The sequence below is a fragment of the Cynoglossus semilaevis genome, chromosome 1, assembly GCF_000523025.1.
Source record: "Cynoglossus semilaevis isolate Cse_v1.0 chromosome 1, Cse_v1.0, whole genome shotgun sequence".
NCBI lineage: Eukaryota > Metazoa > Chordata > Actinopteri > Pleuronectiformes > Cynoglossidae > Cynoglossus > Cynoglossus semilaevis.
In genome coordinates, this window is record NC_024307.1 from 23,627,989 (window position 1) to 23,640,062 (window position 12,074).

Consider the following 12,074-nt stretch of genomic DNA (forward strand, 5'->3'; position numbering starts at 1 on the left):
ACCAAAGTCCACGTCCATAGAGAAAATCAGTGATTTTAGCTCACAGACCAAAGTCCACAGAGAAAATCAGTGATTTTAGCTCACAGACCAAAGTCCACAGAGAAAATCAGTGATTTTAGCTCACAGACCAAAGTAGAGAGAAAATCAGCTTACTGAATAAATGTTTTAGGCATTAGAAGTTTTTATTAAAATAAAAGTTGTAAGAAAGCTGACCACAAGGGGCAGGGTCTCCTGTGTATCTTTTAGCTAAAATCACAATTATCTCTTTGTATTTTTGTATAGTACAGCTAGTGGTTTGTCCAGATGTTTTATGCTTCCTTAAACTCAATTCTTTTCTCTTTTTCTTGTTTACAGGGAATTTAAAGAATGTGGTTTAGGACCCTCAGCCTCTCTCTCTCCCTCTCTCTCACACACACACTTGCAGGTCATGGTCTTTAATGAAGACAATGTGGACTTAGACTCCTTCACCCTGAGGCGTGGAGGGAGTGATGCAGGGATGAAGGCAGGAAGGAGTCAGCGTGGAAGTGTTTCTGGAAAACAGGTTTCCACATTTTCCAGGGGAAAAAACATCCTAATGAGACAGAGGTCATATGTCTGTTTTTATTTTGTCATTCTGTAGAGAAATGTCTGATTATTTGTGGTCACTGTTGATGTTGAAGCGAAAGGACAGTTATTGGCCATGAGTGTGAAGACATGTTTTCTGTTTCTTCTGTTCCATCACTTTGTCCATTTTATACTGAGTATTAAACTGTTTTGTGTTTGGAGTTGCCTAGTTTCAGGTGTTCTGTGTCTCTTTTTATCTCCCTGAGGAAGATGTGCAGGAAAAACAAACACTATGTTCGACAAGAAAAAGTAATCTGTGGGAAATGTTTTGAGTGAGCTAAAATCACTGATTTTCTCTATGGACTTTGGTCTGTGAGCTAAAATCACTGATTTTCTCTATGGACTTTGGTCTGTGAGCTAAAATCACTGATTTTCTCTATGGACTTTGGTCTGTGAGCTAAAATCACTGATTTTCTCTATGGACTTTGGTCTGTGAGCTCTAAAATCTAAAATCACTGATTTTCTCTATGGACTTTGGTCTGTGAGCTAAAATCTCTGATTTTCTCTATGGACTTTGGTCTGTGAGCTAAAATCTCTGATTTTCTCTATGGACTTTGGTCTGTGAGCTAAAATCACTGATTTTCTCTTTGGACTTTGGTCGTTGAGCTGAAATCACCAAGGACCTTGTCGTCTCTTTTCACTGGCCTGTGCTTCCATTCCTTCTGTTATTGTCACATTGTACTGATCCCACCTTTTCTGTAAAAAAGCCACGCCCCCTTCAGCAGCCTCAGTTGCAGGGCCGTGGATAAAAACCGTCTGTTCAGACCAACAGTTCCTGCTCCTCCTCTTCCTCTGTTTGTGTCTGTGGTTCCTGCTGCTTCACACACTTTTGTCTTCACTCACAAACATTTGCATGAACGTTGGAAACTGCTCACGCTCTTTTGGGAATGGTCCAGATCCTGTTGCTGCTGTTTTTGTCTGGGACAAATAAAAACTGGTTTTTCTCAGGCGTGGTCTGTGTTTTTATTCAAGTAAGCTGTGTGTGTGTGTGTGTGTGTGTGTGTGTGTCTTTCTTTTCCATCTTGATTTGAATAACGTGTCCTCTTGTCTTCATGTGGACCATTTTTACGTGACAATAAAAGCTCTGAACATGAACCAACACATGGCTGTGGTTCACAGCTGAAGAACATGTGACTCCTTAGCCTTCTTTTTATTACTTTTATTGTTTCTATTTTTTGTTATGTTTTTTATACCAATTTTCAATGTTAAAATTTGTTTTACTGGTCTTTTTTGTTTAACCCTTATTATCCCTCCAGATCCTTGAAAGTCCAGTTCTTGGTTTTTGGGAGTCAGCCAATGAGGACTTATACTCTCTCTCTCTCTCTCTCTCTCTCTCTCCCGCCCTCTCTCATTCACACACACATACACACACTTGGAGTGAAGAGTGTTTGAAATGAAGCTCAGACCCAGCAGCAGATCACACACCGACTCACAGGAACAACAACAATCAGTGGTTTTTTTCTGTTTTGTTTTTTTTTTTTTTTTCATCTCCATTTCTGTTTCACCTGAGAGTTAGTCTTTCCTCCTGAAGGTCAGTTTCATTTCCTCTTCTTTTTAGATGCTCGTGTTGACATAGGTTTGTTAGAGCAGCTTTCTGATGACCAGACTGTTGTCAGCCGATTGTAGTCCAGGACGCTGTTCTCTGTATTTCCCTTTATCCACTTTTTGTTTTTACAACAACAACAACAACAACAGCAGCAGCAGCAGCAGCAGTTCTGAGGTTGGGTTTGAGTTCGTTTTTGGAGTTTTTAAACTGTCCTTGACTTCGCTGTTGTTTTAATTCATTCTCATCATGAAGTGACTTTAACTTCAGTTTTTATATTTACAACAAGTCCTAGGATTGGTAGATATGTTTCATATTTTATTATGATCTTTTAAAGATGAATAGATGAGCTAACTTTGTCATAATGTTTTTCTATTGTTTAAAACATTTTTTAAATAAATAATTTTTATGTTTGTGATTAAGTCTAACTTTTAAGGTAAATTATGTTAAATGTAGCTATTATTGCTAACTTTTTGCAGCCTAATTCTTTCTGACCTGTTTTGATACTTTTTTTTAGATTTATTCTTTTTTAGCCGATTGTTTCAGTGTTCATTTTCTGTGTTTGGGGACGTTTTGATTCACTGGAACGGAAGATTTAAGTTCAATTCATTTTGAGTGTGGTGAGTGTGTGTGTGTGTGTGTGTGTGTTACTCAAACCCTCTTGTAAAAAGACCCTTGAAGTCCTCAGCTCTCTGCTGGTTAGTATTACACACCAACACACTGGTGGCGATGTTCTCCTGCACTTACAAACTTTCTGCTCTTTACACACACACACACACTGGCACACACACACTCGCTCTGTTCTCTGGACCCGCATGTACTCATCAACATCATGTGACACAATCAGTGTGTGTGCGTTAGATCTTCAAAGAAGTCCAATTTTTACACACAAACAGAGTCGTCCTTACTGGGTCAGAAGAAAAGAGATGTCTGTAGAGTCAACACAGCTTTTGTTTTTGTTTTTTGTTTTTTTTGACTGAAACTCTAAACTAAGTCAAAATAATGGCCTTTAAAACAGTGAACTACTCCTTTAATTTCTCCCAACTCCTGCTCTTCTAAAATGACCGGTGTCAAATGTCACTGCTGCAGCTCGGACGATCTCCGTGTAGTTGTGTTTTCACGGTAGCATCTGTAAAAACGTCAACACACACACGACCAGAAGTTCATGAGCTATGACCACAAACATTCCACTGTTCTTACTCCTAATTATGAAATCATTTTTCTTCTTTCCTCAGATTGGTGCGGTTCTTGGTGATGACCTCGTTGCTGTTCTCTGGCCACGCCCCCTGTGCTGTAATGAAGGACCTCAGCTCCTCTTCCTGCTCCTCTACCTCCTCATCTTCTTTCTCTTCATTGCTCCACTTCTCCTCCTCCAAATCTTCCTTGGTACCGTTTTCCCCGTCCACAGGCTCCTCCTCCTCCCCATCATCAGTACCAGCACCTCCACCACTCTCCAAACCCCAGAGTTTCTGTCTCCAGACCGGGCCTCACCTCATAGCCAGCATGCAGCTGCAGAAGCTCAACTCACACTACCAGAACCTGACCGGGTCTCCTGCTGGACATACAGCGCCACCTGGAGGTCCACGGAGCTTCACTGTCTCACCTCTGGTGCCAGTGAACCAGACCCTGGTCCATAGTGGAGGTCTCAGCGGAGCTGGGATGGGAGTGGGGCTCCAACACCAGGGTTCTGGTTCAGGAGGTCTCATAGACTTTGATCCTGTGGACGAGGAGGTTCTGATGTCCCTTGTTGTGGAACTGGGTCTGGATCGAGCCAATGAGCTTCCAGAACTGTGGCTGGGTCAGAACGAGTTTGATTTCATGACCGATGTTCCTGCTGGATGCTGAGCTTGGAAATTCTTCAACAGGAGTTTTCTACTTTTTCCTACTTTTCTGGGATGATGCAACATGGAACCGATTAAATGAAAAGAATGGAACTGTTTTACTTTCATGCTGAAAACATTTACAGGAGGAACGGAGAACTGTTCTTCAAAAATCTAAAAGTCTTCGTAGAAAATAATCAGCAGAAAGATATTCCCTCCACTAGGTCCTTCTTTGTTCCTCTTATTCTGGGCTAATAGAACTGAGGACAGGTTCTGGTACTGTTTCAGTTCACAATCCAGGATTGATTGAATCATTGAAAGGAACAAGTTCCATGGACTGGTCCTGGAAGCGCTCAAATTTTAAGGGCACAAAATAGAACCAGAAAAAGTACCAATACCAGGAAGTATCTGGGTTTTCTTTTTTTACAGTCAAAACAAGTATCAGGAACCAAGAGAGTAAAATCAAGAACAAACTAAATTAGAGAAAGTACCAGGAACTGTTAGCATCACAAACAAAAATCTCGGAAAATGTGCACTTCCTGCTCATAACAGGAATTAAGAATAAATGTAAAAGCAGTTCCTGTTCCTGGGGGAGGACTATGGTAGAGTTCAGTAAATAGGTGGGTGGAGCTTACAGCACACAGCTTTCTGATTGGCCCACAAACAGCTTTTTTTAATAGAACTGTTGTCTGTGAATGATTGACTTCTGGGTGAGGGGGCCTCCATGATCTTCTAGTACTTGTGGGACTGTTTGTTTTCACCTAGGAACCAAAAACGATGGAACTGTTTTCAGCCAGCAGAAGAACTGATTTGTGTGAATTGGACTTCAACCTCATTGGAAACACAAGCAGACAGTAGAGACAAGAACTGTTCCGTTCCTGGCACTGTGGTTCTTGGTGGTGGCGGCGGCGCCTCCTGCTGACTTTTTTCTTTTCCTCTTCAGTTCTCTTCAGAAAGAGAACCTCTTTGTGTCCGTCTTCAGTTGGTGGACAGAATCGGAGCTCAGTCTCATGGGAATCAGACTCCTGACTCTGGACTTGACAAAGACACCAATTGTCTGAGAACTGATTATCTCAAACGTCTTCTTTCTCCTTGACTTTTATTTAGTTCATTCACATGCTTCCTCGGCACATGTTATTTAAGACACAGGCTGATATCCATCAGCTCACCTGCACAAGGAGCTTCTGTGGAACATCTGTTATCACCTCCACGTCTCCACCACTAATGAAGGAGCCGAAGAGACCAGGAACCGCTGGCAGCACCAGACCAGAACATCTGTGTGGCACACACACACACACACACATCAGAGCTCGTCCTTACTCACAGAGGGACACCTATCACTGTCAGCTCACAGGTTCACCCCCTGACAGGTGTTGGTAGTCGCACCGCTGACTTTGGTGGGGTTTAAATTGAAAACCTGATACTTTCCTCCTCCCGCCTATAGGAGGCATTAGCGCCGTGTGTCCTGCTGTCGATGGATACAGTCGTGTTGGAGGCTTTGACCTATATCAGCTGGAGTAAAATGAGACGTGTAGAGGAGGAGGAGGGCAGTGAAACAAAGCCCTTTCACCTCTGTCCCACTTGTCTGTCATCTGGACCATTGTGGGTCTCTGCCTAGACCACACACACACACACACACACACGCACACACCTGTATGTAAGTGCAAAGGAGAATGCAACAAAACACCCAAGCCCTCACACACCTGCTGAGACCATATGTGTCCAGTTTACAGTGACTTGACAAAGACATGGGACTAAAGCAGGGAGACGACCAGGGATGGAGTTACCGCAGCGGAGAAACCAGAGAAGAAACTCTTAAACTGCACATCACTGTGTACCAGAGAGAGAGAGAGAGAGTGTGTGTGTGTGTGGAAACAGATACTGGGAAAGTGAGTGTCAGACAGTGGTGTGTGTTAAAGCTTTAATAGGTGAGACGGCTGTTGTTGAGACAGCTCTTCTGCTGCTTAAATGGAACATGAGTGATTGGAGGAAGTCTGACTCCAGGAGCTTGACAAAACCTGTCATCTAATACAGTCTGCAGGATCATAACCATCGCTTCACGTCTTCATCGCACAGTTAGATTCTACACCAAGACACACTCACTCTCCCACACCAAAGTCCAAAGACAAAACCAGCTGTTTAAACTCACAAGGACAAAGTTGTTATTGATGAAAAATGTGTATTTTTATCAATAACTCTGTGACACAAACTGGCCAGAGGAGGCAGCAGTGGACCAGCAGCACATGTGTCCATGGACTATAATCACTCATTTTCTCTATGGACTTTGGTATGAGCTCTGTGCCCTATCTAATTTTTGAATTATTTTTGTGCTATTTTTTAATGACTGGGTTTTCAAAGAACATTTGATGTCTATTTAACTGATGGTAACCACAGTACCTCAGGACCCACACTCCCCCCTCTGTCTCTCTCAGACACACACACACAAACACACACTCACAGGCCCTGTCACTGAGCAGAGATTTACTGGAGTGGAGACAGAGACAAAAGTCATGATGTTCCTCACCCTCAGGACTGACTGACTGCTGTCTCCGCCTCCTCCTTCTCCATTATTAAATGGTTACAATAACATTCTTGACATTTTCCCCTTGAAGGTTCGTTACCTGTGTGTGTGTGTGTGTGTGTGCGCGTGCGCTGTTTTCAGTCTGACCTTAATCCCATCTGAGTAACTCCTGTGTTGTTGCTGTTTGAACTCAGAGCAGCATTCCCAGCCCTGCACCCAGAGTCTGTCTGAATCGTCTCGTGGTTTTCAATCCCCCGCCTCCCGCAGCCTTCCTATGATTTTCCAGATTAAGCCAGGGATCAGACCGTTGAGCCTGGAACCACCTCACAGCTGTGCCTTTTAACTCACCTTCAGCCACGTTCCTCACTTTGATGTCAGTCTGCTGGGAACAACTGCCTGGTGTAAACCTTGGCACCTTGTTTCTGATGTTGTTATGAAGAACAACATTTAATAAAAAAATATTTAATTAAAATAAAACAACACAGTTTATTTTTAATGGTTCAGCTGAAATTAGAAATCAGATGCAATAAAGCTGTTAAAAAACTGTTTACACCACGTTATCGTCTGTTTTTCTCTGTCTGCACTACATGTTTTTAGGTGTTTAGGAGTAAATGTTCATTTTTCTCTGAATAATACAATAATCAGTTGAAACTTTAAGCTGTGTGTATTTTATTTATTTTTATTTATTTTTATTTCCCACCATTCCCTCTTTTTGACAGATTCAAGTCTAATTGATTAAATTTGCAAGCCTAGTTCTCTGTGAAGTCATCAGATCATTATATACTCTTGGGTTTTTTTTAAAATTCAGACACACCTAGCTCCAAGCTAACCTGAAAATCCAGAAAAATTGAACCCAGGAAACATTGATATTTTCGTCATTTAATATTTGAGAAGACGTTCGTCTGTTTAAAGTCAATATAAAATAGCCCAATGCTGTCACCTAGTGGTAATCAGGTGGCCTAACATCATTACTTTATTTAAGAGTTTAAAAATATTGTTGTACACAAAACACCTCGGCCCCATTACGACCATGCCCCAATAAATAAAATGCGTTTACCAACAGCATACAAATACACCATTATTATTATTATTATTATTATTAACATATATTTTAATGACTATTTCACTAACTTCAGGTCATTTTCTCCAACCGACTGAAAATGAGTCCATCATAAACTCACTCGACTTTCTTTCCCCTTTGTCTTTCCTATTAAACTGAGATACAAGAAGAAAAGAAGAGAGAGAGAGAGAGAGAGAGAGAGAGAGACGCATATTGTGAGACGCATATTACTACTTTTTTATTTTGAGAGGAACTCTGGTGATATCCCATTGCATTTGTTGTGTATTTATTTAAATTGCTTGATCTGAATGGATATAAACCTTCCCGCTGTATTTATCGCTTTGCTTTTCAGCTTGTTTGACCCTCTTAGGCCACCATCGCTGTTCTTATGATTGACAACCGGAAGAAGGCTAGTCCTTTTCCCCGCAGACTTCAACATGGTGAGCAGATTCTCTTCACCATTCCTAAAAGAAAATATCTACAAACATCGCTTTTCTGTACCATTTAAACACATATTTATTGTTCAGAATTTGACATTCAACACTACATAAAACGATATGTGCTTATATTGTAACGGTTAACGGCGATACAACTGTTTTGTGGTTGATTTTAAAAAAGTGGTAGCCATTAGCGTTGATAGCTAGTTAGGTTCATTGTGGCTAACTCTTGAGATCAACGTTACTTTTAATTGAAGACTTTTTTGGTATCCACTAAATACAGTTAGATGCGCTTTTACAATAATACCACTCAACTGCGCAATCATACATTAGAACGCGCACGTTAGAACTTATTTATGTTGCTCGTTTTAAGTTAGGCCGACCCCGGCTTTAGCATCGGGGTACTAGCAGTAGCCGGACCACTACCGACGTGTCCGAGCGTTTCGCTGTACCACTCTTCATTTATTTGATACTGTGCGTGTCAGTTGTTCATTTTCTCTCCTCGTTATCTGACTTTTTGCATTTTGTTGACCTTGTTCGTCTTCTTTTGTCCAGGCCAGAGGACCGAAGAAGCACCTGAAGCGCGTCGCAGCGCCGAAGCACTGGATGCTGGACAAACTCACCGGAGTGTTTGTAAGTTATTCGTTTGAATAATTAAATTCCATTATTTTTCCTGTGTTCGTTTGTCTTAATGGAACAGTAAATGTGAAAACGTGCTCTTGTATATGATGCGTTAATACTCATAGTAATGAACGTGTTTGCTAGTCTTGTTTTGCCTTGTGTGAACCAAAGATACTATGTGCATTGTACATTGAAATCTCAAATCTATGGTTATTACCAAGACGCACACACCTGGTGATTTTTAAAATGTCCTCAAACTAATTTCCACTGTTGTTTATTTAAGTCATTTTATTTTTTTCTTATACTAGATTGTGAGGTAGATTAAAATGTTTCCTTTTAAGCATAAAAACTGATTTAGAACCTGACTTTTTTTTTAAAATTATTTTAATTAATTTTAAATTAATTTTTGAAAATGGAGGAATGTTGGTTCTGTAGTCTGTTCATTTAAGATTGTATAAAAAATGAAACTTTTGACTGTGTGAAGATGCATGAAGATGCATGTCTTCTGGTTGAGAATTATTGTTACATATTTTTTGGCAGTAAATGTGAAAGTTGTACAACAAGAAGAGACGTTTTGTTTGGTCTTATTTTGACCACTTTTTACTCCTCAGGCTCCTCGTCCTTCCACCGGTCCACACAAGCTGAGAGAGTGCCTGCCCCTCATCATCTTCCTGAGGAACCGCCTCAAGTATGCCCTGACTGGGGATGAGGTCAAGAAGATCTGCATGCAGAGGTTCATCAAGATCGACGGCAAAGTCCGCACTGATGTCACCTACCCTGCAGGTTTCATGGGTGAGTCTTGATTCAGGACTTTCTCATCTTCTGCGTTAGAATGGAAACAAACTCTCAATGTGGGGTGGACACTTAATGGAGCTGGTGTTTGATTGGTGTGAACTTACGTAAGGAGCAATGATGATTTTTCTTCATTAAGTTTGATCATTTTGAGCTGAAATCACACTTAATCCTCTAAGAAGTTCTGAGCTCCACATGCAACCATATACAGACGTACTATTTGACCTTTAGATTTAATAGTAATGCTCCAGTCTGACCAGGACCTAGAGGTTGTTTTGAGCTCTCTGTTAGTACTGTGAGAGATGATGTTGTTACCTGATCTTTTATTCGTTTTCCTCAGGTTTGAGTTTTTAATCCTGTGATGCATTTACTGCACCTTTTTATTTTTATTGGAAACTTCATGTTGGATGTGTCTAAATTTAACCAAGCAGAAAATCATGTATTTTCAACAGTGTTTGATCTGTAAACGTTTTTGCCTTTATTTGTGAGAATTGTCTTTAATTTATTTATTTTTTTCATTTTTGTCTTTCTTTGGATTCAGATGTGATCAGTATCGAGAAGACTGGAGAGTACTTCCGTCTGATTTATGATGTGAAAGGGCGTTTTACCGTCCACCGCATCACAGCCGAGGAGGCTAAGGTAAGAACTGACACACACTCTGACTAATTCAGTTACTGATGGATTCTGTGTGAACATGGTTTTCCTTTGAATATCGTTGTAAAAGTTCTTTTACCATGTCAATTTATGAGAGCATGTGTCTCGAAGTAGAAATCTGGATGCTGTTGGTAAAGACTGTTCTCCTGGCAGTTTTTCACACAATTGTGCTGAGGATAAAAATAAAACTGGTTCTTGTTCCATCTGCAGCAGTTGATGGATTTGAAGTTTTTTTAAACACTGCTGTGGTGAAGCCTGTGATTCTGACCTGGTTCTGGTTCCTCTGCAGTACAAACTGTGTAAGGTGAAGAAGATCATCATTGGCACCAAAGGAATCCCTCACCTGGTGACCCACGACGCCCGCACCATCCGCTACCCAGACCCTCTCATCAAGGTCAACGACACCGTCCGCATTGACCTGGAGAGTGGAAAGATCACCGACTTCATCAAGTTTGATACTGGTGAGAGTGTGTGGCAGAGAGTCTGATGGAATGGAACTAAAAGAACTGTTGGGGTTTTGTTGTGTAAATGAATGGAAACATGGGATTGTTGCATTATTATTTGTATTGAACTTTTTCTTTTTTTCATTAACATGTTTCTTGTAGAGAAAGTCACACATGAATCTATAACCTTTTGAATTGTGGTGAATTGTCTTCTAAAAATCTTGTCTTATTTTTTTCATCCGTTCAAAGTAAAGGTTAAGTAAAGGTTGCTCTTTGTCTCCTCAGCGAACTTGTGCATGGTGACAGGTGGTGCTAACTTGGGTCGTATTGGTGTGATCACCAACAGGGAGCGCCATCCCGGCTCCTTCGACGTGGTCCACGTCAAGGACAGCACAGGAAACAGCTTTGCCACTAGGCTGTCCAACATCTTTGTCATCGGAAAGGTGAAGAAACTTAAAAATGCTCAAATTGAAAGAAAAAAAAAACACTACAAAATCCAAAAACTAGATTTGTGGAGCAAGGATGAATTTTCATTTTGAACAGTCATGAAATAATCTGATCATCTCCTCTAAGAAGTTCTGAGCTCCACCTGCAGATAATGAAAAGCTTCCAATTAGAAAAGATTTTTCCTCACTTATCAAATCCTACATTTGTAGCATTTATATATATATATATTTTTTTTTTTTTTAAAGAATGATCTCAAATAAACATTTTTTGATCATTTCTGTGATTCCTCCCTCCCCTCTCAGGGCAACAAGCCGTGGGTGTCCCTGCCCAGAGGAAAGGGAATCCGTCTGACCATTGCTGAGGAGAGAGACAAGAGACTGGCTGCTAAACAGGGCAGCAGTTAAACCTGATGTGACTCTGATTCTTGATAAATAAACAAACACACACACCTGACTCTGTTCTCTGTTCAGTCTCCATCATTTTCCTGTGATACCGATTTTTAGTCCTGCATGTGGAAGGAAGTCAAGATTTTGTCAAATCTTAAATCTTTTGTCAAAATTTTAAGATGTTTTTTATTTTATAGTGACTTGAGTTTGCATGGGGTAAAGTATGTTCTTAGGAGTTGACACACTCTTTAATCAGATATCAGAAATATATTTCTTCATATGTTCTAGGAAAATCAAAGCTTCAGGCCAAGTTAAACTATAGAACAGGTATATATAGTATAAAGCTATGCTATAAAACAACAACAGATGGTACAGGTTGTGGCTGTGTGTCTGGTCCTCGATCAACAAGGTACTTACTGGGTGTGCTCCAATCTAGCCTGATAAAGGCTTACGTTACCTGACTGCCACTCGTCTGGTCTGGGGAATGTCATGTACTAGTGTGTATACGATAACCTGCAGTATGAAGTCGTGCTCTAATAATTACTGTACTAAACGTATTGACACTAAAGTACAGAACCGTTTCATGAAAAAAATCAAATTCCAATGGCTACAGGGTTCATTCTGTCCACTAGATGTCGCTAGACACCAAACTTAACCTTCAGCCACTGAGAGCCACATGATTTTTCTCCAGTTTTAACACATTTCAGCAACATTCTCTTCATTTCTTCCATCTGTGTTTATTTTCTT

The 12,074-nt window shown here is 40.6% G+C and overlaps 3 protein-coding genes and 2 non-coding genes across 5 annotated transcripts in view; all 5 read left to right on the top strand.

Moving 5' to 3' along the window:
* The window catches only part of hdac8 (histone deacetylase 8), a 10,575-nt gene extending 9,597 nt beyond the window's left edge, over window positions 1-978 (top strand). The window contains exon 11 of the mRNA XM_008320460.3: window positions 355-978. Within this exon, the coding sequence (XP_008318682.1) occupies window positions 355-377 (23 nt within the window). The 3' untranslated portion in view covers window positions 378-978. The remainder of the gene's footprint in view (window positions 1-354) is intronic.
* Window positions 979-1,067: 89 nt separating this feature from the next.
* On the top strand, window positions 1,068-4,977 carry cited1 (Cbp/p300-interacting transactivator, with Glu/Asp-rich carboxy-terminal domain, 1). The gene is made up of 2 exons (XM_008320449.3): window positions 1,068-2,134; window positions 3,382-4,977. Exon 2 carries the CDS (start codon window positions 3,401-3,403, stop codon window positions 3,989-3,991), a length of 591 nt encoding a protein of 196 aa, XP_008318671.1. The 5' UTR covers window positions 1,068-2,134; window positions 3,382-3,400; the 3' UTR covers window positions 3,992-4,977.
* A 2,931-nt stretch (window positions 4,978-7,908) lies between these two features.
* Window positions 7,909-11,394, top strand: rps4x (ribosomal protein S4 X-linked). Its single transcript, XM_008320437.3, has 7 exons — window positions 7,909-7,987; window positions 8,540-8,617; window positions 9,217-9,397; window positions 9,939-10,036; window positions 10,341-10,512; window positions 10,780-10,937; window positions 11,244-11,394. Exons 1-7 carry the CDS (start codon window positions 7,985-7,987, stop codon window positions 11,343-11,345), a joined length of 792 nt encoding a protein of 263 aa, XP_008318659.3. The 5' UTR covers window positions 7,909-7,984; the 3' UTR covers window positions 11,346-11,394.
* LOC112488223 (small nucleolar RNA SNORD61) lies at window positions 9,512-9,589 on the top strand. Its single transcript, XR_003052065.1, has one exon. It is a non-coding gene; the product is annotated as a small nucleolar RNA SNORD61 (small nucleolar RNA).
* Window positions 11,011-11,080, top strand: LOC112488224 (small nucleolar RNA SNORD61). Its single transcript, XR_003052066.1, has one exon. It is a non-coding gene; the product is annotated as a small nucleolar RNA SNORD61 (small nucleolar RNA).
* Window positions 11,395-12,074: the final 680 nt, after the last annotated feature.

Excerpts from the sequence above, each read along its gene's own strand:
- cited1 (XM_008320449.3), top strand. The coding sequence starts at position 3,401 with ATGACCTCGTTGCTGTTCTCTGGCCACGCCCCCTGTGCTGTAATGAAG.
- rps4x (XM_008320437.3), top strand. Across the intron at positions 8,618-9,216 it reads ACAAACTCACCGGAGTGTTT|GCTCCTCGTCCTTCCACCGG; the intron begins GTAAGTTATTCG and ends TTTACTCCTCAG. Across the intron at positions 9,398-9,938 it reads CTACCCTGCAGGTTTCATGG|ATGTGATCAGTATCGAGAAG; the intron begins GTGAGTCTTGAT and ends CTTTGGATTCAG.